This window comes from Myotis lucifugus, unplaced genomic scaffold (assembly GCF_000147115.1).
Source record: "Myotis lucifugus unplaced genomic scaffold, Myoluc2.0 scaffold_329, whole genome shotgun sequence".
Lineage (NCBI taxonomy): Eukaryota > Metazoa > Chordata > Mammalia > Chiroptera > Vespertilionidae > Myotis > Myotis lucifugus.
The window spans coordinates 1,043,837-1,071,550 of NW_005871377.1; the positions used below are offsets into that span (position 1 = coordinate 1,043,837).

The following is a 27,714-nucleotide window of genomic DNA, read 5'->3' on the forward strand; positions in this document are numbered from 1 at the left end:
AATGTAAAAAATATGTGAACTAAGTCTAAGACAACTCTCTCATGGACTAAGAGGTATGTAACTTTGTTACTAAACTAAATACAGTAAAAGCTAATGAATTGGGATTTAAATTTTCTTACAAATGTGCTAAATTATTAAGAGCAAAGCTTGGTTATGTTTTAAAACACCTACAGCAGCCCTAACCAGTTTAGCTCAGTGGATAGAGTGTCTGCCTGCGGACTGAAGGGTCCTGGGTTTGATTCCGGTCAAGGGCACAAACCTCAGTTGCAGGCTCCTCCCCAGCCCGGGCCCTGATCAGGGCTCCTGCAGGAGGCAACCAATCGATATATTTCTCTCACATCGATATTTCTCTCTGTCTTTCCCTTTCTCTTCCACTCTCTCTAAAAATCCATGGAAAAATATCCTTTGGTTGAGGATTAACACACACACACAAAACAAAAACAAAATCCACCTACAGCAAAGAATTAGGATAAACACCCACCTTGCTTGTGACTGCTTTAGAAATCATTTTCTCAAAATTAGAGTCGGAATCATCAGAAGAGGATGCCTTCCTTTTGCGGCGAATCTTGGTTTTGGGGGGATCTGGCTTTTGAGGGACATCAGAAGTCAAGCTTGGATCCTTTTTAGTTCCTTTTGGTGCAGCCCTTTTTTTGGCACCTGTAGTGGAGGTGGAAGACTGACCTGCAAGTCAACACGAGCATTCATCATGGCCACTCTAACATCTGCAACTGTGTATAAATCCTGTCCTGGTCATAGCAATGAGCTAGATAGTGCCTGGCATTTTGAGAAACATGCTAATCTTAAACCTTTTAACCACCATTTCTTATTATAAACATCTAAAGATTAGATTTGCTTTCATTTGGAAAAGACTTAATTTTAATATCAATAGTAAAATTTGGGAATAAAAAATTAAGATTGACTTGTGGCAACCAATATTAGTTAATCCCAATATTATTAACACATGTCTAAGACAGGCTTTTTGCCGCTGTTTTCTTTACTGTCACGTGACCTCCTGGTTCATAGGTCGACTTTCAACCACTGAGGCATGCCAGCCGGCAGCACATTAAATGTAGAACCTCTTTATTTGCAAAATTAAACCTAATGAACAACATCAATGTAATGCTAATGAGAACCCACATTTATTTTCAAAGGCAGGGCTTGGCTAATGTAGTCTGCATTAGAACCCAGGTGGATCTGACCACCCCAGGAAAGCAGACGGCTCCCTCTTTTTACTTAGTACACACCTGATGTGGTGCTCTTCTGTGGCTTTAGTTCTTTGTTCGTATGTCTAGAAGAAAAAAATTACATCCTGAGAACCAATTCTAAATGTGTCAAACAACAAAGAATACATCATCAGCTATTAAAAATAATCACAATAGTCCTAAACGGTTTGGCTCAGTAGATAAAGCGTCGGCCTGTGGACTGAAGGGTCCCAGGTTCGATTCCAGTCAAGGGCATGTACCTTGGTTGCAGGCACATCCCCAGTAGGGGGTGTGCAGGAGGCAGCTGATCGATGTTTCTCTCTCATCGATGTTTCTAACTCTCTATCCCTCTCCCTTCCTCTCTATAAAAAAAATCAATAAAATATATTAAAAAAAATAATCATGATAAAACCCATATTAGAAAAGATACTTACTTTGGGGAAGTTTTGGTCTTAACTGGACTAGCATCTGATGGGACAAAATCTTCATCTTCACTTTTTTTATCAATATCTGAGAAATCTTCATCTGAATCCAAATCCACTGTGAATTTGGCTTTTGCTATTAAAAACATACATATACAAATAATCAAAGGGGTAATAGACTGTTTGATCCACAGATTGATATAACATTTCATGAAGATTTAAGCTTCAGTTTAATTTCCTAAAAGATGCTTTAGTTTAAAAATTTTTAAATATAATTACTGCTCTAAGATAGAACAATTTCTGAGATTAAGTGCCCTGAAATATATATTGGCCATTAAAATCTTAGTGTATCTACATATTCGTCAGTTTTTCTTACTTGCTGCTCTTCGTGGCTCTACTTCTCGTGGAGGGACATCAAAATCACTTTCATTACCGCTCATATCTGATTCCGAATCAGACCAGGGGTTTCTCTTCTTTCCTTTTTGGATTGGTTTAAATGGCAATGTGGTTTGTTTCTTTGCTTTGTTACCTAGAAGGGAGATTAACCAACTTTACATATTCTTAGACCCACTTTTCTCTATCATCCATCCTTCAAATATTTCTTGAGTTCTGGGCTAGTATTGGAATACAATGGTGAACAGAAACAGAAGTCTCTTCTCATGGAGCATATAGCTTAGTCAATGAATCCCATAATACGTGTTGCAGAAAACAGATGGCGGTGTAGGTAAATCACCTGTACTCACAGCCTCCTACAGCCACATCAAAATTACAACTAAAATACAGAACAACTATCATTCAGAACCACCTAAAAGGGGGCTGAATGGAAGTCCGACAACTAGAGAAGTAAAGAAGAAAGCATACTGAGACTGGTAGGAGGGGCAGAGGCGCTGAACGGGCTGGACTGGCACCCACGTGTGCTGCTTTTTTAATAGGGAGAGAGACGGTCTCTGTGGAGGCTGCCTGTGAGGAGCAAGGGGTCCCAGCCCTATACCAGACCCCTCCAGCCCAGGCTCCCAGAGCTGGGGAAAGAAGTCCCCATAACTACAGGCTGTAAAAACCAGCAGGGATTGGGGCTCAGTGACACGGAGACTGCTGGAGACTCAGGTGTTCCTTTTAATGGGCTGGTGCAGGAACTGAACTGAATGTCCTGCTTCCTCTGAGCTGCAGTGTCAGGATGAGGCTCTGGGGGACCCAGACACATAAGGGGAGGAACTGGATTGTCTGGCATTGGGGCAGGAACTTGGGGGCAGCTTTCTCCCAGACCTGGGTTCTCACAGGGGTTCCTGTGCTGGGACCTCCCCAGTTGCAGGGCTGACTGGCAGCCTTACCTGTTTGCTCCATCCCGGTTATTCCCTGAGACCCTGCCCCATCTAATTTGCAACCCCACCCAACCTCTTTGCAGCGGCTTGTCCTTGCTCAGGCTTCAGACTGTGCTAAAATATTGCAAACAAGCTGCAGCGGGGTTTAGCAATAAAAGGCGCAAGACCCTGCTGGAGCATGAGCCTAACTTGCTTCACAGCTGCACCTTGCCTGGGCACCTCCATACCCAATACAAATAGCTCCTGCAGGGCGGCCCCAGGCAGTGGCTGACTGCACCTCCCTGGAGGCCCTAGAGGCAGTGCTCCCAGTGGACATCTTCAGACCACAGCAGATTATATCTCTATACATCCATTAGCAACACACTCATGGGGCAGACTCAGTGAGCACCAAAGTCCCACTCAAGCAAGTCCTGCTCCATAGGGGTGTTTCTGCACAGCAGCTCTCCCACTGTAGCCATAGCTGGTCCTTACAGCCAGTTTGGCCTGGAGGTCAATTCCTCCCAGTGAAACAATCCAAATACCTATCAACTGATGAACAGTATCTCTACAATGAAATATTATTTGGCAATAAAAATGAAGGAAGTATTGATACATATTGATACATGTTTACTACATGGATGACCCTGGAAAACATTATGCTAAGTGAAAGAAGCCAGACACAAAAGACCACATATTTTTATATGAAACGTCTAGAATAGGTAAATCTAGAGATAGAATTAGATTAGTGGTTGCCTAATGGGAGGAGGAGTTGGGAGGAAATGGGAAGTGACCTTCAATGAGTACAGTGTTTCTTTTGGGGGTGGGGGGGGCAATAAATTGTTCTAAAACTTTGGAGAATACCAGAATCATTAACTGGTCCACTTTACAGCATGAATTTGGTATGTCAATAACTCAATGAGGAAGTTAAACAAAGTAGATACTCAATAAAGGCATTAATCTTAAACTGTAGGGATAATATAAACATGACTAAGATGTGGTCACTGTACTCAAGCTTTTAACTGGCAAGGAGAAATCTAATTAACTGAGTTTGTTTTCTTTGGATCCCAACTGAGGAATCCAAGTTGCCAAATTAACAAATATTTCATTACAAAATGGTCTCTACTCAAATCAAATCCCAAAGACAATTATTAGTGAGGTTCAAACTACTTCAGCTATAGCTCTCCTTCATGTTACGCACTAAAATTTATTGAATAGCTATGTGGAATGTGCTAGGTAACAAACATAATTTTATCTCAACTCTACCATTTTCCTTAAAATGTTTTAATACCTGGTTCTCTTTTCTGTTTCTTCTCTAATCTTTGTTTTAGGCTTTCTGGTTCCACACTGTCCTCTTGAGGGCTTCCTTCAGTATTTTCATTCTAAAAGAGTAAGATGAAAATGGTCAAGCTCTGCCAAATTTTATTACAGTAAAACCTCGATATAACAGATTAATTTGGGAGAGGGGGTGCCCGTTAAAGCCGAAAGTCCATTATCTATATAACAAAGTAGCTTTTCTGAATGTGCATGTTTAAAAATTGACAAATTAGTGAGTTTACCTGTTTTTACTTATGTAGACACGTTTGTGTAGTTAGAAGTTTAATTTCACAGAAAAGTTTACATATTGAATAGGTCTAATAAATGCGTGCATTCACCAGTCACTTCACAGTAAACAAATGCACACTGCTGGAGCATGCCTTAGCACGTCAGAACACTGACTTAGCATGTATTAAAACTACTGCAGAAAGTCATGCCACTGACAAGAGAACCAATTACCTTGTACAAACAAATGCAGTGTGAACACGTGCTAATCACTGGACATTGTTTATGAGCAATGACACTTTGATTTAAATATGTAGACTATAGTTATAGATATGTAATCTTTATTTATGTTGGCAAAATCACTAGTATTTTTTCCAACATATAGCCTATTCCCTAATATTTGTTAAAAATAACAATGAATTAATAACAAAAAATATAACCTGTTAACTTAATTATAAGCAAATCTTGGTTAAAAGCGTTTAAAAGTTAACAAGGTGTTAATTTTCACATGTGACATACAGACTAGAAATTTTGTCCATTAAATTTGTCCAAAGTCCATTAAATTGAGGTCTGCAAAAATCAAGGGTTTACTGTACTTAGAATAATACAAGGTCAAGTATACACATCTATATCCGGTCAAAGTGATTTTTTTTCTTTGGGTCTGGTTAAGAACTCTTAATAAAGGTACAAGTATGACTTTTTCAAGATATTTAAACATTAAAAAAAACAGGCTCATAAGAAAGGAATGTTATACCCTGGCCAGGCAGCTCAGTTGCTAAAGAGTGTCATCCTGATATGCAAGGTTGTGGGTTCAATCCTCGGTCAGGGCACATACAAGAATCAACCAATGAATGCATAAATAAGTGGAACAAACCAGTGTTTCTCTCTCTCTCAAATCAACCAATAATTTCTTTTTTATAAAAAGGAATGTTATGACTAGATATAGGGTAAATTCCAAACTATGGGAGTAGAAAACTTATAATTTGTTCAATTTTATGTGAAAATAAGCTTAAAGTATTTTATGTATAATGTTTTCAAGAGTATTACCTTTATTTTCCTTCTAATTTTCTTTTCTGCCTCTGCTTTCATCTCTATGGTCACCCGGGGGACGACTCTTTTTCCACTTGGAGAAGGCAAAACTTCAGCCATTTGTGTTTTTTTCCCTTTTCCTTTCCCCCCTTTCCCAGGAAGTCCTACTTGTTCATCTTGTTTTTCCTTGGCTTCAACAGCCTAAAAGAGGGATAGAAGAAAGCAAGTTTATAAGCTAACAAAGGCTTTATAACATCTTTATTACTTTATAGGAATAGCATAAAAGGCAAAAATTAACACGTTAAGCGCCCAGCCTGTTTTGTCTTCCGGACGGAAAGTATAGTGTCAGTCACCGGTGACTGACAGGGCGCTTAATGTGTTAAACAGGTTTCAACTAGTTATATCTTAAAATAAATTTGTGACAACCTGTTCCATATCTAAGTATACCACCACAACAGTGAAAATATAATTAAGACACACTTTGAACAGTGTGGGGATAGAAGATTGGGTTCTACTCTTGATTTTCCCACTGAATCTTTCTGAGGATAAAAAGGGCAAAGTAGGTTAGGGATAAAATACATATATACATATTTGTAAAATCAAAAAATAAGGATGTAATTCTAGTAATGTATTCTTATCCAATCAACTGATTGTAAGCTGCACATCGTATTGAATGCAATAATGCAATAATATAAATTTGCATGGTAATCCTTTTAGCTTCATTTGTGAAATGCTTTTTTTTAATGTCAAAATGTAGGAAAACCGAACAGTGAAATTAACAGGATCTTTGAAACTACTAATTAGCTAGCCCTGAAGATTAACTGTTTCTGTCCTTTTAGGATGATTTGGAGGACTGGGTTGGGTTGGTCTTCTTTTCACATTTAAATTCTTATCTTCTTAGTCCCAATAGGTCAAAAATCAACTCTTGTCCTCCTTCCCTTTTCCTCTTTGTCCAGAAACTTCCAGGTTAGTATGTTTCCTGGCATCATTTACTTTATTCTAACTAGTTTAAAACAGTTTGTTCTTTTATGTGTTATCTTGTAATATTTCCTTTTGCCTCCATATTCTTTCTACTGCCAATTGTGAAATTTCTTGATAAAAAGGTATATTGATAGAACCTATTATTTCATTAGTAAAAATTCTAAAATGGACATTATAGCTACACACCTCCAGCTCTTCAATAAAAGCAGCCAAGTCTTCTTTCCACAAATCTGATGGACTTTTTCTCTTTAATGTTTCCAGCTCTTGTTCCTTGATAAGATAGTCAGCAAATTTAGAGTTAATTTATATGCATAAACAGTATTTTCATGAAGCACACAAGTTTTTGCTTTCACAGTTAGAACATAACTAAGCAAAATGTATCATCCATCAACAACTCACTTTTTCATTTCTTTGTTTACACAGTTCATCTTTCTTTTCTTTAGTTAGATACCAAAGTGGCATATCAAGAAGGTAGTTGAAAGTTGGTCCAGATGCAGAGTCACTTTTTTCAGTTTCCTTTTCATTGTCACTCTCTTCATTTTCTTCTTCTTCTGTAACCTATGGGAAGAATTAAAATGTAGTTTTAATAGGAAATATAAAACATAGACATTAGGTTATACAGTCTTTTTTTTTTTAAAAATTATACAGCACACTGCCTTTTTTTTTTATATTTTATTGATTTTTTACAGAGAGGAAGGGAGAGGGATAGAGTTTGAAACATTGATGAGAGAGAAACATCGATCAGCTGACTCCTGCACACCCCCTAATGGGGATGTGCCTGCAACCAAGGTACATGCCCCTGAACGGAATCAAACCTGGGACCCTTCAGTCTGCAGTCCGACGCTCTATCCACTGAGCCAAACCGATTAGGGCAGATTATACAGTCTTAATAATATAGAAAAATGTTAACCAAGAAATTACCTTTTGCTGGGCTTCTTTCCAAGCCTTCACAGGATCCGAATCATATCCCCTCTGAATCAAAACTTTAATTAATTCTTTTTTGGGCTTATTTTCTATTTAAAAAAATATAAACAGAGGTAATAGTTGGTTTTGAGTAATATTTTAGGAAAGTAATAATATTTTACCGTAGTAATTCAAAAGATTAGGACTTGAAACTAGTAAACTGTTTTTATTTTGCATAAATTTGTACATTCTGATATATATAGCTGATCCTTGAACAATGTGGGGATTAGGGGCACCAACCTCTTCAATAGTTGAAAAGCTCCATATAATTTGATTCCCCTAAAACTTAACTACTAATAGTCTACTGTTGACTGGAAGCCTTACCAATAACATCAACAGTCGATTAACACGTATTTTCTGTGTTATATGTATTATATACTGTATTCTTACAATAAAGCTAGAGAAAAGAAAATATTAAGAAAATCACAAGGTTCATCTGTTTTTTTCAAGTTGTCACAAACCTTCCAGAATTTTCCAAAATATTTATTTAAAAAATTAGTGTACCCACACAGTTCAAATTTGTGTGGGTCACCCTGGCTAGGTGGCTCAGTTGGTTGAGTATCATCCCGTACACCAAAAAGGTTGTGGGTTTGATTCCTGGTCAGGGTGTGTACGGGAGGCAACGTATGGATGTTGTTTCCCTCTCACATTAATGTTTCTCTCTTTCTTTCTCCTCCTCTAGCTCTAAAAAAATCAATAAAATTCTATCCTTGGGTGAGGGTTAAAAAAAAAAGACACCAAAAAAATCCCATGTTGTTCAAGGGTCAGCTGAAGTTAAGTATTCTCCTTAAAACCAGTGATTGTAAACCTTTTTCATTTCATGGCACACACAAACTAATTACTAAAATTCTACTGCACATCAAAAAAATTTTTGCTGACCTAACAAAAAAATAGGTGTAATTCATTCACACCGGACAGCTATTGTGTTGGCTGCTGTTATTTTTTAATTTGACAACCTAAGGGAAAGAGGTCAGTGGCCCTGACTAAATAGTCAGGTATTGCATTTTAAAAAATTCTTGCAGCACACCAGTGGAAAATCACTGCCCTAAAATACTGACAAATGTAAATTACCACAAGAGGGCAGTCAAATCATATGAGGTTATGAACTAATCATAACTCTTTAACAAAAGATAATCCAACTCTTTATTTTTGGTCTCTATCTCAATTATAGACCCTGGTTTCTAAAAATTTCAATATATGATCAGGCAAGTCTTTAGTGCCACCACTCGAATATTGAGTTTTCCATGTTGCCTTTGTTCCCCTTTTCTTACCCCACCATTTTTTTTTTTTTTTTTTAGTTTACTGATTTGAGAGAGAAACATTGCTCTGTGTTCCACCTATCCATGCATTCATTGGTTGATTCTTGTATGTGCCTTGACTGGAGCTCAAACCTGCAACCTTGGCATATGAGGATGACACTCTAACCACCTGAGCTACCCAGCCAGGGCTCATTCCCCTTTCCTATAGAACCTTTCTTCCAATGTTTACAGTAGTCAATACAACCTTTACTTTTTGTTTTTCTTTGAGTCATGTCTAATATTACTATCTTAGCCTTGTTTTAAGTAATAATAGCTGTGAAATTAAGGGGTTGATAAACTAGTGTTATTATTTTTTCAAATATTCATGAAATTGAAAATATAACAAATTAAACATTTTTGTGTACCACCAGAAAAATTTCCTGTGATCACTAGGAATTCGTGTTGTCATATTTCGGGGATTTGCTACTATAACCTAGTAGCACGAGTTAGTTGCCCAGCTTTTCTAGTTAGCTTTGGTCAGAACTAAGCTATCTCTTTTCACCTTTTTTTTTTTTTTTGTGAGGTATTACAAATTTATTCGATCATCCACACACCAGGTGGCTGAGCCTGGATAGCTCTAGCCCACCTTCCTTTTATTCCAAGCTTTTTGGTCAGTGAAACCCCCACCCCCTGCTTCAATTTTTTTTTTAATTGAGAGAGGAACGGAGAGAACTGATCCATTGCCTCCTGCATGTGCCCCGACCAGGGGTGGACCCTGCAGTCTGGGTATGTGCCATGAATCTGTTGCCTTTTGGTGTAGGGGACGATGCTTCAACTGAGCCACACCAGCCAGAGCTAGAATGTCTTTTAAAAAAATCCCTAAGACATGACCTTTCAGGCTTAAGTACACAATTTACTTATAATAGAAGCCATTTATAATCTTACTTCAAAAGCCCTTTATCCTATACTAGAGGCCCGATGCATGAAATTCGTGCAAGAGGACTTCCTTCCCCTGGCTGCTGGCACCGGCTTCCCTCTGGCACCCGGGACCTGGGCTTCCCTTACAGCCCCAGTTTCATCCAGAGGTCATCTGGAAGGATGTCTGGTTGAATTAGCATATTACGCTTTTATTATTATCTATACTAATAAAAGGGTAATATACTAATTAGACCGGACATCTTCCGGACAAAGCCACTGTGGTGAGGGCCAAGGCAGAAGTGGTTAGGGGTGATCAGGCCAGCAGGGGAGAGCAGTTAAGGGGATCAGGCCAGCAAGGGAAAGCAGTTAGGGGGATCAGGCCGGCAGGAGAGAGCAGTTAGGGGCGATCGGGCAGGCAGGTGAGTGGTTAGGAGCCAGCGGTCCCAGACTGCGAAAGGGATGTCCAACTGCCAGTTTAGGCTCGATCCCAGATTGGAGAGGGTGCAGGCCAGGCTGAGGGACCCCCCCCCACACACACAAATTTTGTGCACTGGGCCTCTAGTAGATAATAAAAAAGCCTAATATGCAAATCAACCGAACAGTGGAACAACTGGTTGCTATGATGTGTACTGACCACTAGCGGGCAGATGCTCAATGCAGGAGCTTCCCCCTGGTGGTCAGTGCACTTCCACAGGGGGAGCACTGCTGAGCCAGAAGCCAGGCTCACAGCTGGCGAGCACAGCAGCAGTGGCAGGAGCCTCTCCCACCTCTGAGGCAGCGCTAAGGAGCTGCTAGCAGGTGGGTGGTAAGGAGCAAGGGGTCCCAGACTGCGAGAGGGATGTCCAACTGCCGGGCTGAGGGACCCTCCCACGCCCCCCAATGCACAAATTTCATGCACCGGGCCTCCAGTTTCCTATAAGACTTTTCTCTTGATCAAGTCGTTTATATAGGAACCTCTTCTGGCTCTTTTCTGTCTAAATGTCAACTAAATTTTGATTTCTCAAGATGTTCAATCTAGTAAAAACTATGTCTTTCAAACTATAAGATACCTAATTAAGTATTTCAAAGAAATGCTCATTTAAGTAGCCAACTGAACTAAATGGATTTGCCCTCCCTCCCCACCATTACTCTCTCCAAAAATGTTTAAAGTAAGTTTGGCACAATTGTAGTTTAGTACAGACAGTTATTATCCAAAAAACATACCAATGATTATTTTGCCATCTATTTTCTCTAAGATAAAGCGGGCCTGATTGTTCAGTTTAGCAGATTCAGCGCCAAGCATTCCTAGAAGCCATTCTTTTCTTAATCCATAATATTTAAGCCTGAGTTCATAGAAGTCTCTTAGAATATCAAGCACCGTGTCATATTTCTTTAAACAGCCTACGTGGTCAAAAAGCACCTGGAAAAAAACAAACAAGAGTAGAGCCAAGAATAGCTAAGTTGGCTAAACTTTAATGGTTTTAGAGAAATGACTTTATTCTTTCAAAATATAAAAGTAGCCTATAATTTCCTTTTAAAATTGATATTTTTAGTATAAATTGTATGAGATAAGACATACCATAGAGTTGCATGTGAGACTAGTTTGGAGTTTGAAGACTTTGTGTAGTCCAACTCTCTCAGCCTCAGCCAGTTTTTCTTCAGTCATCTTCACAACAAACTTCACAGTGGTATCTGTATGATATTCCCTATAATCTGTTATGAGAGGTGGCGTCTTCTCAGTGCCATTCAACATGGGTTCTAGCACCTGTTCTTTGTATGTCTAAAGAAATAATCCTTTTGTAAGTATCTGAAACACTGGCTCCTGAATAGTTAACAAGCATTACAAAAAGTGTTTTGGCTGATCCACACACACACCACTCCCCCATTACTTACCTGGGTCCATGTTCTGATGGGAAGCTCTGAGATTTCAATGGTTGTGGAATTAAGAATAGCCACTTCACCACTAATCACATATTGATTTGAAGCCAGCTCTTCAATAGTACCCTTGAAGTTCTTATAACTTGGAAGCTAAATTGGTATTTAAAAAAAGAATGTTTTCTAAATGTGACACTAAAAACAGAAATCACAATAGCATAAAACAATAAATCTAACATTTAAGTGTGAAATAAACTGTATACTTATAGCCTCTTTAACCATATAGTCTACTGAATTGAAACCAGAAGAAAATTAACGTTCCTAATACACACAAAATAGTTACCATTGGCAAAGGTTCTTCTCCATCCATCAAACGCCTGATGTTATTCACAACTTCACGAATATCAAAGTTGGGGATTTTGCAGGACCACCCAGTACCAATTCCTTCAGCACCATTTATCAGCACCATGGGTATAATAGGAATATACCATTCGGGCTCCACACGTTGGTTGTCATCATATAAGAACTTTAATGTGTTATCATCTTTTGGTGGAAATAACAACCGAGCCAAAGGACTAAAGGAAACAATCAAAGAATGTTATTTTACAAAAATACTGGCTTTGATATTTAACTTCATGAAAAGGACATATGTTATCTCATATCAATACATGGATTTACCTCAGCTTTACTTGCTAATGTTCTCTTAACAATATTTGTTGAGCACTTTCTTTGTGCCAGGCACTACAGACTTAAGCCTCAGCTTCCAAGGAGCTCACATTCTAATATAGGAGCTAGACATGAACTTAGACTTTGTCAGGGGTGCAATAAATGCTAAGAAGAAAAATAAAGTAGGTAAGAGTGATTGAAGGGGTGCTAAGAAATGGTAGGTACTTTCTGATAGGATAATGTTTGAGAAGAAATCGAGAGAATCAACCCGGAAGTTATCTGCAGAAAGAGTATTGCCAGCAAGATGGACCCTGAAAAGGGAGTATGCCTGGCATGTATAGACAAAGAGGCCAGGTGTGTTCTAAGCAGAGATAATATGAGATGGAATAAAAAGATATGGGGAGTGGGTGCATAGATCATGTGAGGTCTGGTTAGTTAACCTAGGGCTTTAGATTTTACTCTAAATGAAGCAGTTGGAAGGTTCTGCACCAATGACCTATTTTTAAAGAATTGGCTGCCCTAAGTGACTTCAAGGTTTTTAGCCTGAAAATTAGAAGGATGGCATTCTATTTATTGAGACAGGATTTTGTTTTGAACTTGTGTTTGAGATACTTGCTAGATATCCAAGTGATAAATGATAAGCAGATAAGTGGACATATAAAAGTTTAAATTCAGGGCTGGAGTTATGAGACTGTATAGATGAGGTATCATTATGGATGGGAACTGAGAACAGCTAGTGGAAAAAGATCTGATGGAGCTTTGAGGCAGGCCAGCATTTAGAGGTTGGGAAGATGAGTAGAACACCCAACAAAGAAAAGACTAATAAGGAGGAGAACCAAGTCTGGTGTTTTGGAGGCCAAAATAAAAAGTTTTAAGGATGATGGAGTGATTAACTCTATTCAGTGTTGCTGAAAGGTTAAATATGATGATAGCTGAAAACTGACCATTCATAGTGTACTTTCCATAGAATTGTAAAGGAAGTATGATTTCAATTGTGGTATTTAGGAAGAATCAAGCCCTTTACTCTGATGCAAATTCTGCAGCAGGGTCTCTCAAACTTGGCACTACTGACATTTTGGGTGAGATAATTCTTTGTTGTGGGGGGCTGCCCTGTGCTTTGGAGGGTGTTTAGTAGTATTCCTAGCTGCTGCCCACTAGGTGCCAGTAGCGTGGCTCTCCTAGTTATGACAATCAAAAATGTATCCAGACATTGCTACATGCCACCTGGGCGGCAAAATATCTCCTGGTTGAGAACCACTCTCTATATAAAGAAAAGAAAATATAAGAAATGGAAGTAAAAACATTTATAGTTTCATAAGGAAATAATACTTCTAAGGATACAAAGGTTATGGCTATCAAACTGAAATAGAATTTTGTCTTTCTGCTCATTGCAAAAAGTAGCATAATTAAGCTTTAATGTGTAGTTTTAAAAAAATTAATATTCTAAGCATCTGCATCAAAAGTACATTTTCTGATTGAATTTTTATTTATTTTTGTCTACTAAATCTCATATTATTTCAAAATTGGAAATGGCAATTCACTAGAAATTGAAAGCATTACCCACCTGAGCATTGTGAAGATGTATCGAGGACTAGCAGAATCCTTGCCACCATGCAGCCTGGTACCAAACTGACCAATGGGCTGCAAGAGGTTCAGATTATTGCTACCCACAAAATTCTGAGCCAAATTGATAATCGTCATCATTAGTGACATCTGGGGAAGGAAAAGATTCATTAATCTGATCTGTAGACTTTTAATAATACATACCCATTATTATGCCTAAGCCTTACTATAATTCTGTAAGGGTTTATGAGATAGAGATGTTTACTGATTTTTCCCAGATAAGTGTACATGGCAGATGTAGTGCTTTAACCCCAGACTTAGGACTCCAAGTTCAGGGCTCTTGCCTTCCAATAATTTCAATCAAAAAAGGTATAGCTCCTTTCTTCACTCAGAGCAGAATAAAAAATTACTTCTTCAAGTTACAATATTTCACTCATTTCTACTCTAGCATGTATAACTTTATTCTATAGTTGTGTGTGTGTGTGTGTGTGTGTTGTCCTTCTTGGTTAAACTGTGATTATACCTTGAAGTAAGATACATATTTGTCTTATCTTTTGTACCTGGTGCATGGTAAGCATTTAACAAATCACGATCATTTACTAGGTACCCACTATATTTTATTTTTTTAAAATAATAGTTTTATTGATTTTTAGGGAGAGGAAGGGAGAAGAAACATCGACGTGAGAGCATAACATCAGTCAGCTGCCTTCTGCATGTCCCCTACCAGGGATGGAGCCCACAACCCAGGTATGTGCCCCTACCAGACTCAAACCAGCAACCTCTCAGTGCATGGGACATTGCCCAACCAACTGAGCCACACTGGCCAGGGCTACCACTATATTTTAATTGAAAGCAACAAGTAAGACAATCATTACATTTAAAGTTCTAGAAACTTATGGCAATCTAGTTCTTTAAAAAAGCAATTCAATTACAAAATAAAAAATGAATGTATGTTTGTGTAAAGTCAAACAATTCAGACATATACAACAAATTGGAATATTGCCCTTTTTAATTTCCAGGGATAATAAAAGTCAATAATTTGGAACATATTGTTCTAGACGTTTTGCTTTAAGTATTGTTCTGCCTCTTTTTTCCTCAGCTGACAACAGGACACGGACATTCTTCAATGTTAGTATAGACAGGTTTACTTCAGTTATATCAATGATTCTATGCATAGATGTGTCACAATTTATAACAATTTCCCAATCATTGGACACTTTTGATGTCCAAATTTAACATCAAAGTTATAATAAACATCTTTGAACACAGATCCTTGCAGATTTATGATATCCTTATAGGAATATTTTCAGAAATAGATTTGTTAGGCCAAAGTGTAAGCACATATCTAGTCTGGCAGATTTCACCAAATTGTTCTCTACTACAAATGTACCAGGCTTATATTTTCACTAAGTGTTTGGAGAATAATTTTGCAGGTATTTCTACTATAATGCTTTCCGGAAACATAGATTGTGTGTTTACCTCACCATGATGATAAGAGGACATCTCAGCCACTGACCCAGCTAATTGGGCAACCTTCACCTCTCGCTTGTCATTCCGTTTGAAACACGTAAACAAAACCTTTCTCTGACCTGGTTTCAAACCTTCAAAATGAAAGAAGTGCAAATATTAGTATCCTCAATTTAACCATTTCTGGGCATTGATTTCTATGTTATGACAAAAACAGACTAAAAAATTGGAACTCACCATCCACCATAGATGGGATAGATCTCTCGTTATCAGAATTTGAGAATAGGATAAGTTCCTTGTTTATGAAGTCGTTGTACGTCAGATATGTGGTAGTTTGCCCATACAAGTAATCCTGAGGGACCAAAGAGAGTATTACATTATCTGGTTTAAAATAATGAAACAAAGAAACCTCTCAGTATTTTTAGGATAGTTATTAAGCCCCTTAAAAATTCAGAAGTATTTAAAAATATTTTTCAGAAGTATTTTGTTTTTTAAATAGATTTTTATTGATTTTTGGGAGAGAGGGAGAGGGAGAAACATTGATTGGTCGCCTCCCATACGCACCCTGACAGGAGAGTGAACCCACACCTGAGTATGTGCCCTGACTGGGCATAGAACCGGTGACCTTTTGGCACACAGGATGACACTCAACCAACTGAGCGACACCAGACAGGGCAGAAGTAATTTTGTTTTAAAGATAAAGCAAATTTAACTGCTGCACAATTAGAAAAAAAGTGCACTGTCTTTGTAATTTCTTTTATGCCCAATACATTTATGCAGCATTCTAAACAAGAATACTTACATAACTATCGATTACTACACTTTTTACTGAAATAGCTACTCAGTAACTTAAATTTGTTATATCAATCCTAAAAGTTCAGTAAATAGTACATTTTGTGGGATATATTTAAAATTTTTACCTCAGGAAGGCCAAGTAACTTCCGTTGTCTTCTGTCTTCCATGAAATGAGTTAACCATTCCTTTCGATCATCTGTCTGTTTTTTGCTAAAGGCCTATAAATTAGCAGATGAAAAAGATGTCACTGTACTACTAGGTTCCAAAATATCTCTTGTATAAAAACTAAAACAACAAAAACTCAGTTTTCTAAAATATCTGGTTCCTTTTTCTGGGATATGCTTTCTGAAAACATGCTATTATACAAAAATGTTTCAATTGACTAGCTAAAGCAGTGATTTATAAAACTAGAATGTATGTATGAAATACAATTCAAACTCACCAGGCTGATCGCAGCATCATCTTCAGGACCAGAATATTTGAATTGGATACGATGTCTTTTCATATCTGCAAAGTATTCTTTAGCTTCTTTTGATGTGCTGGTGCCCAAACCTACATAACCAAGAACACCAAGTTACCCCATATAATCTTTTATAGAATGATATATTACAAAATGAGAATTCTATGAGTTTCATTACAAACCTTTGTAATACTTGACTTTCCATTTTTTATGATTTGGTGTAGAATTCTTCCATTCTTCAAATTCAGGAAGACTATAGAAAGACATTTCTTGCTTGTTTTTAGACACCTGTGGTAAAGTACACATTGCTGTGGCTTTGCACAGTGCTGGTACTCCTACATACCACCATACTTCACTGGGGTTATGTGTGTATATAGGTTTTAGAAGTAGGGCCTTAAAAATATCCTTTATGGTATCTTAGAAGTTAATATACCTTTACAATGGGAGTGATAAATTCCTCCAGAAAACGATGTCGCAGAAGAGAGGGCCAGTTGTGATGGATAAAATTAATCAGCAAACCTTTGATATGGGAACCATCTTGGTCCTAGAAATATTTGGAAGGCCAAATATAGAACTGTTTAGGAACTCAAAAATTATGATTGACATATTGGGTAATTTCTCAATTTTTTTCTTCTATGGCAGTGGCTCTCAACCTGTGGGTCGCGACCCCTTTGGGGGTCGAACGACCTTTTCACAGGGGTCGCCTAAGACCATCGGAAAACACATATATAATTACATATTGTTTTTGTGACTAACGACTATGCTTTAATTATGTTCAATTTGTAACAATGAAATTGGGGGTCACCACAGCATGAGGAACTGTATTAAAGGGTCGCGGCATTAGGAAGGCTGAGAACCACTGTTCTATGGGGATTAATAAAAAAAGGCTATTAAAATATTCAAAGACTATTCAAATCCAGACTATTAACCTGTATATGTAGTGTACATATGATATAAACATAATATTATATCTGCTTAGATATTGATTTGAGATAATGACCAGAGCTCCAAGTTAAGTAATTTCCTTTCATTGCAGGAAAGCAATGCAACAATAAGGTATGTTTAATTTACTATAACAATCTAAAGTATCTGCAAAGCAAATCTGACCTGATCTGTCATAATCATTATCTTCCCATAACGAAGAGTCTTCAGTGAATCTTCATCTTCATAGTTTTTCTTGTACTGAAGACCCACAATCTTTATGATATTGTTAATTTCGGCATTTTCCATTATCTGAAATGGACATATATTGTTTATAAATGTGAAAAGAACAAAGAAATACAACAGTGTATGTTGCCTGGATTTTCTTGAGCTCTGGTATTTTAAGTTATTATTAGCCTATACTTTAGTAATCAGAAAGATATGTTAAGACGTGATATAGCCCTGGCCAGGTGGCTCAGTTGGTTGGAGCATTGTCCATACACCAAAAGGTTATGGGTTCAATTCCCAGTCAGAGAACACACATAGGTTGTAGGTTCTATGTATCCAATTTATTAAATAACAAAAACTATCTAAAATACATTTTAAAATGCCCAATGAGGGAATGAAACACAAGCACCAAGTCCTGCATTATAAAACTAGATAGCGATTCTAAAGATAGTTTTATATTCTACCTGTTTATGAGAAGCTTCTCGAACATTGAGTATTTTTCCTCTAAGAGGGAAAACCCCGTACTTGTCTCTCCCAACCACACCTAGGCCTGAAACAGCCAAGGTTTTAGCTGAGTCTCCCTCAGTCAGAATAAGTGTGCAGTCAGCAGAGTTTCGGCTCCCTAAAATAAAAATACACAAATTATTGGCACATTTAGTTCAACCTCAAATATTAATTCAGACATGCTGTTAATAACTTTGTGATAAAACTCTAGTAATTTATAGTTTATAACAAGTGGCTTAGTAGTAAAATGGAGGTAATAATCTATAATAAAAGCATAATATGCTAATTAGACCAGATGTCGTTCCGGAGGAAGCCGGGGCTGCGAAGGAAGCCTGGGTCCTGGGTGCCAGAGGGAAGCTGGTGTCGGCAGCCGGAGGAAGGAAGGCCTACTCTTGTACAAATTTCGTGTATCGGGCCTCTAGTTAGATATATTTTAGCTAAAGTTCATAGTAAATAAAAGTCTTAGTTTCTTAGGCTAATTTTTCATTTTATGCTACTGTTGAACATTCATTTGATCATATTATATGAAAAATATTTGTTAACGATGGTGTTTATTACATGCTACTCCAAAATATGGTATCTTGGCATATATTTTAAGCTGAAGGAATTTTAGAAAATGGTAGAAGTAGGGAGATATCTCTGACCTCACCCCTCTTGAAGCAGGTCATAAGACTCTCATTGTGAGAAGGGCCCTCCATATACCCAGAGGAAAGGAGCATTCTTAACTTCAGGACTGAGGGACACTGAGAAGAATCTGAATAAACAGGCTTCATTGAGCTTCCCCAAGTTTACTGCACTTAGCTCACACTCTTTACTTATCATATCTTTCCATGACTTTCCACTCTTCATCAAACCTGGCATAAAAATACCTAGGTTTAATTATTTCGTTGGGGCTTCATTTCCTCCTGTGTCATGTAAAGTTTACATTAAATTAATCTGTACGCTTTCCTCCTGTTAATCTGTCTTTGTTAGTTTAATTTTCAGACCAAGCCAGGGACCTAAGAGAGTCGAAGTAAACTTTTCCATTTCCTATAGATCAATATGGAACTTTCTTGTTCTATATCCCAAAACAATCATCTCGACATTATTTTAATTGGAAATGACCTAAATGTTTAATAAAAGGGAATCCATTGATTTTTTTAAGAGTAAAAATATTCTCTTAACTGCCAAGGAAAAAATACTCATGGTATGCTGTTAATGAGTAAAACAAATAACAACTATAAATTTAAAATTTGGATGTACCTGGGTTGTGGGCACATCCCCAGTGGGAGATGTGCAGGAGGCAGCTGGTCGATGTTTCTCTCTCATCGATGTTTCTAACTTAACTGGACTTGAGCCTTAAACTTCACCCAGTTTAGTATGCTTTCTACAATACCACAGCCAATTGCCTGAAAACAAGAAAGGAAAAAATACTCATGGTATGCTGTTAATGAGTAAAACAAATAACAACTATAAATTTAAAATTTGGAAACATTACATGTGTACCTGCATCATTGGCATCATCAAGTTTGGGAATTCCCTTGATTCTGTTATGTTTTACAGCTGAACACTTCTTGTTTAACTGGACTTGAGCCTTAAACTTCACCCAGTTTAGTATGCTTTCTACAATACCACAGCCAATTGCCTGAAAACAAGAAGATTCATGTTAAGGAAGAAGATTTCAGTCATAAATGTAGAATATAAATGAGCTCCCCCTAAAAATAATTTAAAGATTGAAAAGAGCCCTTGCTGGTTTTGCTCAGTGGATAGAGCGTCAGCCTGTGAACTGAAGGGTCCTGGGTTTGATTCCCGTCAAGGGCACATGCCCCTGTTGTGGACTTCATCCCCAGTAGGGGGCATGCAGGAGGCAGCCGATCAATGATTCTCTCATCATTGATGTTTCTCTCTCCCTTCTTCTCTGAAATCAATAAAAAAAAGTATATTTAAAAATATATATATTGAAAAGAGATAGAAATACAATTTCTGGATAGAGGGTGGCAGGTCTTCCTGTCTCAGTTTATCACTACTGAAGAAGCTGGTTCCACTGGGTTCATTCATTCAATAAATACTTATTGACTACACACTTATATTGTGCCAGACACTGAGCTACATGTTGAAAATCTAGCAGTTAAAAAAATTAGAACTGGTCCCTGTCTTCATGGAGTTTAATATACAACAAAGACAAGACAAATAAAATGAGAAATCACAAGTGTAATGAATGTTATGGATAAATCAAAAAAATGTGCTACATATAATAGTGTATGTCAGTGTTATACTGGAACAAACTTAGTAGGGGAGAAGTGTAGAAAGTAAAGGCTTTCCTGAGGAAATGACATCGAAGACCTAAAGTAGTTAACTAGATTTAAAGCATTCCAAGGAGAGAGATAAGCATGTGAAAAAGTAATAAGGAGAAGAGTATTATGTTTTTCAGTAATTTAAAACCATAGGAAAAAGTGCCCTGAGATGAGGCTGGAGATGGCAGGGTCTTGTAGACCAAATTAAGCAATTTGGACTTTTTCTAAGAGTGAAAATCACTCAAAGACTTCCAAAGGAGAGTGAAGACAAAACGTGTGCTTTAACATAAAAAGATTACTCAAGAGCATTACAAAGAAATGACTAAAATTGTATGAATGTTAAGAACCTATTAAGAAAAGAAATGATAATAGAAGGCTATTGAGATATCTAAGAAATGATCCTCACTTGAGGATATTTTTCCACTGTTTTTTTTCAGAGAGAGAAGGGAAGGGAGTGTGGGAGAGAGAGAGAAACATCGACTGGTTGCCCTGCACACAAGCCCCGACCGGGGATGGAGGAGTAAACCCGTAAGTGAGGTATGTGCCCTTGACTGGGAATCGAACCCACAATCCTTCATTGCACAGGCCAATGCTCCAACCACTGAACAACACTGGCTAGGGCCAAGAGATAATTCTTATGGATGAGAGAGGGGGGATAAAGAGAAGGCTCCCAGCTTTCTTGTTTATGCAACCTAGTGGTTGGTTGGGGCCTTTTTATTAAGATAAGAAATAGTTTTGGTTTTTTGGGGGTGGGGGATTTCCTTATATGGAGATAAACTGAATATGGTGAGAAGGAATTAAGTTTTGAATGTGTGATTGAGAGCAAGTTTAGGCATTCAATGTTTGGAAAGCAGATGGGCTGAATTCAGGAGTGATCTAAACTGAATGGTGATATGAAATGCTATGTCTCTCTCTCTATCATCTGCAGAGCTGAAAAGGGTAATGGAAAATAAAGCAAGGTATTTCTATTATTTTATTTCCCTCTATGTACTCACAGCTTTGATGAATTTTTCACTTAATTGGCATGTTGATCCAAAACTCTTGGCTTGTAAAGTCATGTTTTCTTTTGTCTGAGAGTCAAAGGTTGGGTTTTCAATTAAGGCATTCACAAAAATCCACATGTGATTTTTCACCTGCAGTAAAAATTGACATTAAATCACTAAAAACATACTCATATTTTATTTATAGCCTGTCTTTTCTTCCTTGCATTTGGTAAAAGAAAACCGCTAAAATACCTGATGTGCTTTTACTGCAACACCGCCCTTGTTCTTCTTCTTCACAACATCAACAAGTTTAGTCACAATCTGATCAGTTACATAATCAACATGTCTGCCACCCTAATGAGGAAAAATAATCGACTGTAAAGCTCAGTATCCTCAAAATTATAATAATCAAACATAAAAGTCTAATTTAGCTTTTGGCAAGGTAGCCAAATATCCAAGTTCATTTTATATGTACAGTGGGGCCTTGACTTATGAGTGTCCCGACTAACGAGTTTTTCGAGATACGAGCCGTCTCTCGGCCGATTTTTTGCTTTGAGTTGCGAGCTAAAATTCGAGTTATGAGCCAGCTTCAGATACCCCACCACTAGTTGGCGCAGAGAATGTCACAGTGAATGCCACAACATCAGCCCAGCATCACGTGTCTCACTCGTTCACTTTTTGATTTGACATACGAGTAATTTGAGTTACGAGCTCCGTCACGGAACGAATTAAACTCGTAAGTCAAGGCCCCACTGTATTAAAAATAAGAACACGTATGAAAATATAAATCATAATTAATAATTCAAGAATAAAATTACCTTGGAAGTAGCAATGCTGTTGACAAAGCTAATTTGTTGAAAGCCTTTTTCACTCATTGTTAAACATACTTCCCACCTGTGGTTTACTTGTTCATGGATAACTTTCAATGGATTGCCAGTTTCATCTACCTTATCCTTCAAATACATATCCACATAGCTACGGAATCCTTTCACCTGTATAGGAATTAAAATGGTACAAAAAAAATTAGACTGAAGAATAGACTAAGATTTTTTCAAAACTAATGAAATGGTTATTGAATGAAAACCAATTTTGCCTTTGACAATGATCACACATTGCCTCGTGACCAGAAAACACTTACTGGCAGCTTATTTCCATTGAGAAAGACTTTGACATCTTTAGTGGATCCAGCAATATCATATGCTCTTCTAACCATTAGTGCAACAATGTCTTTGTCTAGGCTTTGCATTTTAAATTTAGACAAATCGGGCTGGAAAGTAATACATGTATAATCTTCTCCATTAAAGGGCTTGAGTTCCATCTCACCGGCTCTCCCCATGTTATCCATCCATGTCTATAGAAGTAAAAAATAGGAAAGATGAAAAATTCGAGTCACCTTACAAATAAACTAGAACTAAATAACACAAATTGCTATAGCACAATATACAACTATTTACTTGCCTGTTTGAACATTTTCTTGTATTCTCTACTGGCTGTTTCCACAGTAAATTTGGTACTGAATATGTTACACAATTTGGCTCCATAGCCATTTCGACCACCTGGGCAAATAAATAAATAAATACTATTTGTTATCTCATGAACAGCTTCATTTCTTAATCACTGGTAAAGTTATGCAATTATAAAGATTTTAAAACTTTATGCCACAGATAGTCATTTAAGATATTTTTGTTTTGTTTTGCTTTTTAGCAACGTTTATTTTTTCCCTCAGTACCCTACCTGTTACTTTCTTTTCATCATCATCATAGTTACTAGAAGTTAAGAGCTGTCCAAAGATGAGAGCTGGGACATACATCTTCTCTACTTTGTGTTCAACAACAGGAATACCTTTTCCATTATTCCATATACTAATTAAATTGTTTTCCCTAAGAAAAGAAGATTGGAATTTGGTTGTTAAGTTAGTGCTTAAATATGTTTTATATTTAAATGCCTTTATTTCTAAAATTCAGTCTTAATTTCTTTATGGCTCATGTAAATATATTTCTTCTGAAATTTAGCATGAACTCTCTTTCTCACTGTGCTTAATTCCTGATACTCCTGAAATAGGAGCCAAAAGGAAAATAAAAATTTAAACCTGTTCCAACACCTGGGCTGACACTGATAATGTTGAAAAAATATGAAATTTTAAAATGTCAGGATAGACAAAGGGAAATGACTTACGCTCAATGGAAAGATAAGAACAAAATTTGGAAACTATTATTATATTGCCTTTTTCTTTTTAAAAAAATTAAATTTTCTGGGTGACACTGATTAATATGATCATACAGGTTTCAGGTGTGGGTTTCTATGTTACAAGATCTGTCTATTGCACTGTGTGCCCACCACCCAAAGTCAAATCTTTGTGTTTTTGTTTTGTTTTTTAATACTGCTTTTAAGAGGATCATCTGTATTATCCTAGCTCTCTTAGCTTTCCCACCCAACAAATCTCATTGTAAAACAAATATGAAAGGGAAAAACTTCAATTGTAAATTTCCCTGCTTGCCAATAAAATGCTAAGAATTTATTTGGACTTTGAATAGGCTAATAAAAAGGCGAAGCCCTGGCCAATGAGGCTCAATTGGTTGGAGCATTATCCCATACAGCAAAAGATCGAATGTTCGATTCCTGGTCAGGGCATATACCCAGATTGCACTTCAATCCCGTGTGGAGGCAACCGATCGTTTCACTCTCACATCCATGTTTCTCTCTCCCCCTGCCTTCCTCTCTCTCTAAAATCAATAAAAACGTGTCCTTGGGTGAGGATAAAAATAAATAAGTGAAACAAGCATTCTGATCACCCACAAATGGACACCCAACATTTATAATCAGAAATGTTAGATCTCTAGCACCACCTGCTGGTTTATTATTTGAATAGCATTATGTGGAGGAAAAAATTCAAAAGCTCTAGACTCCAGAATACTTCAGGCAATTATTGGAGATGTTATGGAAGTATTTAGGGATGAAGCATCATAGTGTTTGTAATTGATATTTAAATTCGGAAAAAATATAGATGAAGCAAATATGGCACAGTGTTGATAACTGTTGGATCTAGATAGTAGGTATTAGAGGTGGTTCATTTTAGCATTTTGTCCTGTTCTTTTTTTTTTTTATTTTCTTTAAACTTTTATTTTAAAAAGTCAACTTTATGCCCCAGCTGGGTGGCTCAGTTGGTTGGGTATCATCCTGTACATCAAAAAGGTTGCAGAACACAGGCTCCCAGCCCACCGTGGCGGGACCTCCCGTTCAGGGCATATGCCCTGGTTGCAGGTTCGATCCCGGTCAGGGCATGTGCGGGAGGCAGTGGATCCATCCATATCTCTCTCTCTCTCTCTCTCTCTCTCTCTCTCTCTCTCTCTCTCTCTCCCTCTCCCTCCTCCCTCTCTAAAATCAGTAAAAACATATTCTCGGGTGAGGATTAATAAATAATAAGTCAACTTTACTAAATTCCAAGAAAATGCAACTAACAGTAACCATGAACTATAAGAAACAAAAGACTAATAAGCAAGAGACTTACGGGTCAATTGTGACTCTAATACAAGACATTTTTGGGTCCCTTTGTTTGTTGTCTGCAGCATTGACTGAAAGAAAATAAAATACACATTTGTAAAAAATTAAAGTATTTAAAAAAAATTCCTTAACTATAAGATATAGAAAGAAAAATCTCAAGCAAAGAGTAGCATCAACAAGGTGTTAATTCAGCAATTTTTACTCATAGTACTATTTATAGGAAAGAATTCAACATCACTGCATCACTTCTCCCAACAACTGAAATGACAGCTCTGGCTACAGAGGGTTTGCTAGGAATGAAACTTCTTATAAAGGATTTGATCAGCAGATCTTTACATACATGAATTTACTCACCTAGAATCTCATCAAAGATCTTGTACAAACCAGGAACAAAAGTGACTTCCCTATAGTTAATGCCAATATCTTCATCGTAAACCCACATTTGCTAGAAATAAGGCAAAGGGATATAGTTATTTTTACCCTATATTTATTCTGTCTCATCATCATGATTACTGTAAGGTCTTCTGGATTAAAAAATATACACATATACACACATATATAATACTTTAGGCTAATTCCAGTGGACACTCAAAGCACACGAAAGTATAGAAAATTAACAAGGAAAAGCACACATTCTAACTACGTAGTCACTGCGTTTAAGGGGCTTGGCTGTACCTGGGTCACTAATTCCACAGAGCCAATGTAGGTGTCTGGACGGAGCAAAATATGTTCCAGTTGCGTTTTCTTTTGATAGATTCTTTCAATAGACAGTCTTTTTTTAGCATCTTCATTTTTCTTTTTGTTGATTTGCATATTCTCATTTACAGGCTAGCAATTTAAAAAAATGGTGAAGTTTAATTATAGGTTTATCAGAAACTATAAACAAAACACGTCTACCGTCACATGCCTAAGCACACTGTAACAAATCACAATCTTCCGGTGGGCCTGGGTGGAGTTTACATCTCTTTGCACAGACATGGCGATTGAAGGTCACTGCGGCCGGGTTCCTAGGTGTCTGTCCATTTTCACGGATGTATTACCTCATCCCTAGGTGTCCGTCGTTTTCACGGATGTATTACCTCATCCCTAGGTATCCGTCCGGTTTCACGGATGTATTACCTCATCCCTAGGTATCCGTCCGTTTTCACGGATGTATTACCTCATCCCTAGGTATCCGTCCGTTTTCACGGATGTATTACCTCATCCCTAGGTATCCGTCCGTTTTCACGGATGTATTACCTCATCCCTAGGTATCCGTCCGTTTTCACGGATGTATTACCTCATCCCTAGGTGTCCGTCGTTTTCATGGATGTATTACCTCATCCCTAGGTATCCGTCCGTTTTCACGGATGTATTACCTCATCCCTAGGTGTCCGTCGTTTTCATGGATGTATTACCTCATCCCTAGGTGTCCGTCCGTTTTCACGGATGTATTACCTCATCCCTAGGTATCCGTCCGTTTTCACGGATGTATTACCTCATCCCTAGGTGTCCGTCGTTTTCACGGATGTATTACCTCATCCCTAGGTATCCGTCCGTTTTCACGGATGTATTACCTCATCCCTAGGTGTCCGTCCATTTTCACGGATGTATTACCTCATCCCTAGGTGTCTGTCCATTTTCACGGATGTATTACCTCATCCCTAGGTGTCTATCAGTTTTCACGGATGTATTACCTCACTACGTGTATCTGACACGGACTTATGTCCCATGTTTTAAATGTCATCAATGAAATACACCCACTTCTTGCATCGACTCCGCAAATAGTAACTGAGTGCCTACTAGGTCCCAGGCGCACAATCGGTGCCGGCTCGGCAGCATCCGTGTGGGAGGCCATCGGCTGGCCGCGTTAACGTTGTGCGCACCAGAAGGGCACATTTTGAACAACCGGGGCCTGCCGGCTCCCCAGGGGGGCACCGTGCTCTGCTCTGCACCTTTCAAGGTCAGGGCCATTCAATCCCATTTTCAACCGGAGGGTAGGAGAGAACTCCACTAGTTCTGTGGAAAGTCGCAAGCGGGCCATTATAACACAGAGCGACTATGGGGCCCATTGCATCCCGTGCCTAGAAACTGTAACCACACAAAACACAACACCCTAGAAGCCAGTTCGGCCGGTAACACTTCAGTATCGGCACCACAAAGGGTCGCCCCCTTTCCACGATCACACGGAGCCAGGAGACTGGGCTCCACACAAAATACAGGCTCCCAGCCCGTGGGGGCGGGAGGGACCCCAGCCCGGGAGCCTCACCCCTGACCGGCAGCCAGGGAGATAGCGGGCAGCGCTCAGACTCCACAACCCGTCTCCTCCGCGAGCTGTACCTGCAATGGTGACACCTCCATGGTGACGGTCGTGAAAGGGCTCGAGAACCCTGCAAGCGACTGAACCGGCGGGACCCACGAGACAACCGCGGAGCTAGCGACTTCTCCACAGACGCTCGTCCGTTAGGAGAGCAGCGCCACTTCGATTTGAACTCTTCTCTAGCCCGCCCAGACCAGATGAGCCAATCCCGACTCGTTCTCACTAAGAAACCAATCGTAGCTGGTCTTTTTATATCTACCAATGAAAGGCGGCGTTGGTCGGGGGTCTGTTTGAATGAACCAATTAGGTAAGGGATCCGGGACTAGGGGATTGTCCAAAGGCGGCACTTGTTGAGGCGTAACGGAGAGACAGACAGGGTATCTGGCCAATGAGGAGGGCTCATCTGTCCTCTCGGTGCAGAAACCTCTGAGGAGTCGCGCGGTGGAAGCGTGCAGGGATTTTCTGAGGGGCAGACTCGGATGGGAAGAGAGAGGAGTATGTTCATCCCCTAGGAGCGGCTCATTTCTTTCAGGGCCCGAAAACCTAGAATCCGCCCTCTGTCCGAGGTTTTTTAGCGAAAGGGGAAGAGTCCGAGCTCCATTTTCCTGAG

The 27,714-nt window shown here is 38.4% G+C and overlaps 1 protein-coding gene across 2 annotated transcripts in view; it reads right to left on the minus strand.

Moving 5' to 3' along the window:
* Nucleotides 1-27,280, minus strand: part of TOP2A (DNA topoisomerase II alpha) — a 28,448-nt gene extending 1,168 nt beyond the window's left edge. For both annotated transcript variants that reach the window (XM_023764347.1, XM_014466236.2), the window contains exons 1-33: nt 27,125-27,280; nt 25,481-25,633; nt 25,160-25,250; nt 24,813-24,876; nt 23,039-23,184; nt 22,763-22,860; nt 22,443-22,655; nt 22,123-22,296; nt 21,557-21,658; nt 21,317-21,454; nt 19,534-19,672; nt 18,009-18,166; nt 17,503-17,628; nt 16,829-16,939; nt 16,578-16,683; nt 16,378-16,487; nt 16,061-16,153; nt 15,378-15,492; nt 15,153-15,274; nt 13,675-13,823; nt 11,788-12,019; nt 11,463-11,597; nt 11,149-11,349; nt 10,794-10,989; nt 7,393-7,484; nt 6,871-7,029; nt 6,658-6,741; nt 5,509-5,691; nt 4,211-4,301; nt 2,001-2,153; nt 1,637-1,760; nt 1,245-1,288; nt 482-681 (exon numbers count right to left, since the gene is read on the minus strand). In XM_023764347.1, coding sequence (XP_023620115.1) covers nt 482-681; nt 1,245-1,288; nt 1,637-1,760; nt 2,001-2,153; nt 4,211-4,301; nt 5,509-5,691; nt 6,658-6,741; nt 6,871-7,029; nt 7,393-7,484; nt 10,794-10,989; nt 11,149-11,349; nt 11,463-11,597; nt 11,788-12,019; nt 13,675-13,823; nt 15,153-15,274; nt 15,378-15,492; nt 16,061-16,153; nt 16,378-16,487; nt 16,578-16,683; nt 16,829-16,939; nt 17,503-17,628; nt 18,009-18,166; nt 19,534-19,672; nt 21,317-21,454; nt 21,557-21,658; nt 22,123-22,296; nt 22,443-22,655; nt 22,763-22,860; nt 23,039-23,184; nt 24,813-24,876; nt 25,160-25,250; nt 25,481-25,633; nt 27,125-27,145 — 4,323 coding nt within the window. In that variant the 5' untranslated portion in view covers nt 27,146-27,280. The remainder of the gene's footprint in view (nt 1-481; nt 682-1,244; nt 1,289-1,636; nt 1,761-2,000; nt 2,154-4,210; nt 4,302-5,508; nt 5,692-6,657; nt 6,742-6,870; nt 7,030-7,392; nt 7,485-10,793; nt 10,990-11,148; nt 11,350-11,462; nt 11,598-11,787; nt 12,020-13,674; nt 13,824-15,152; nt 15,275-15,377; nt 15,493-16,060; nt 16,154-16,377; nt 16,488-16,577; nt 16,684-16,828; nt 16,940-17,502; nt 17,629-18,008; nt 18,167-19,533; nt 19,673-21,316; nt 21,455-21,556; nt 21,659-22,122; nt 22,297-22,442; nt 22,656-22,762; nt 22,861-23,038; nt 23,185-24,812; nt 24,877-25,159; nt 25,251-25,480; nt 25,634-27,124) is intronic.
* Nucleotides 27,281-27,714: the final 434 nt, after the last annotated feature.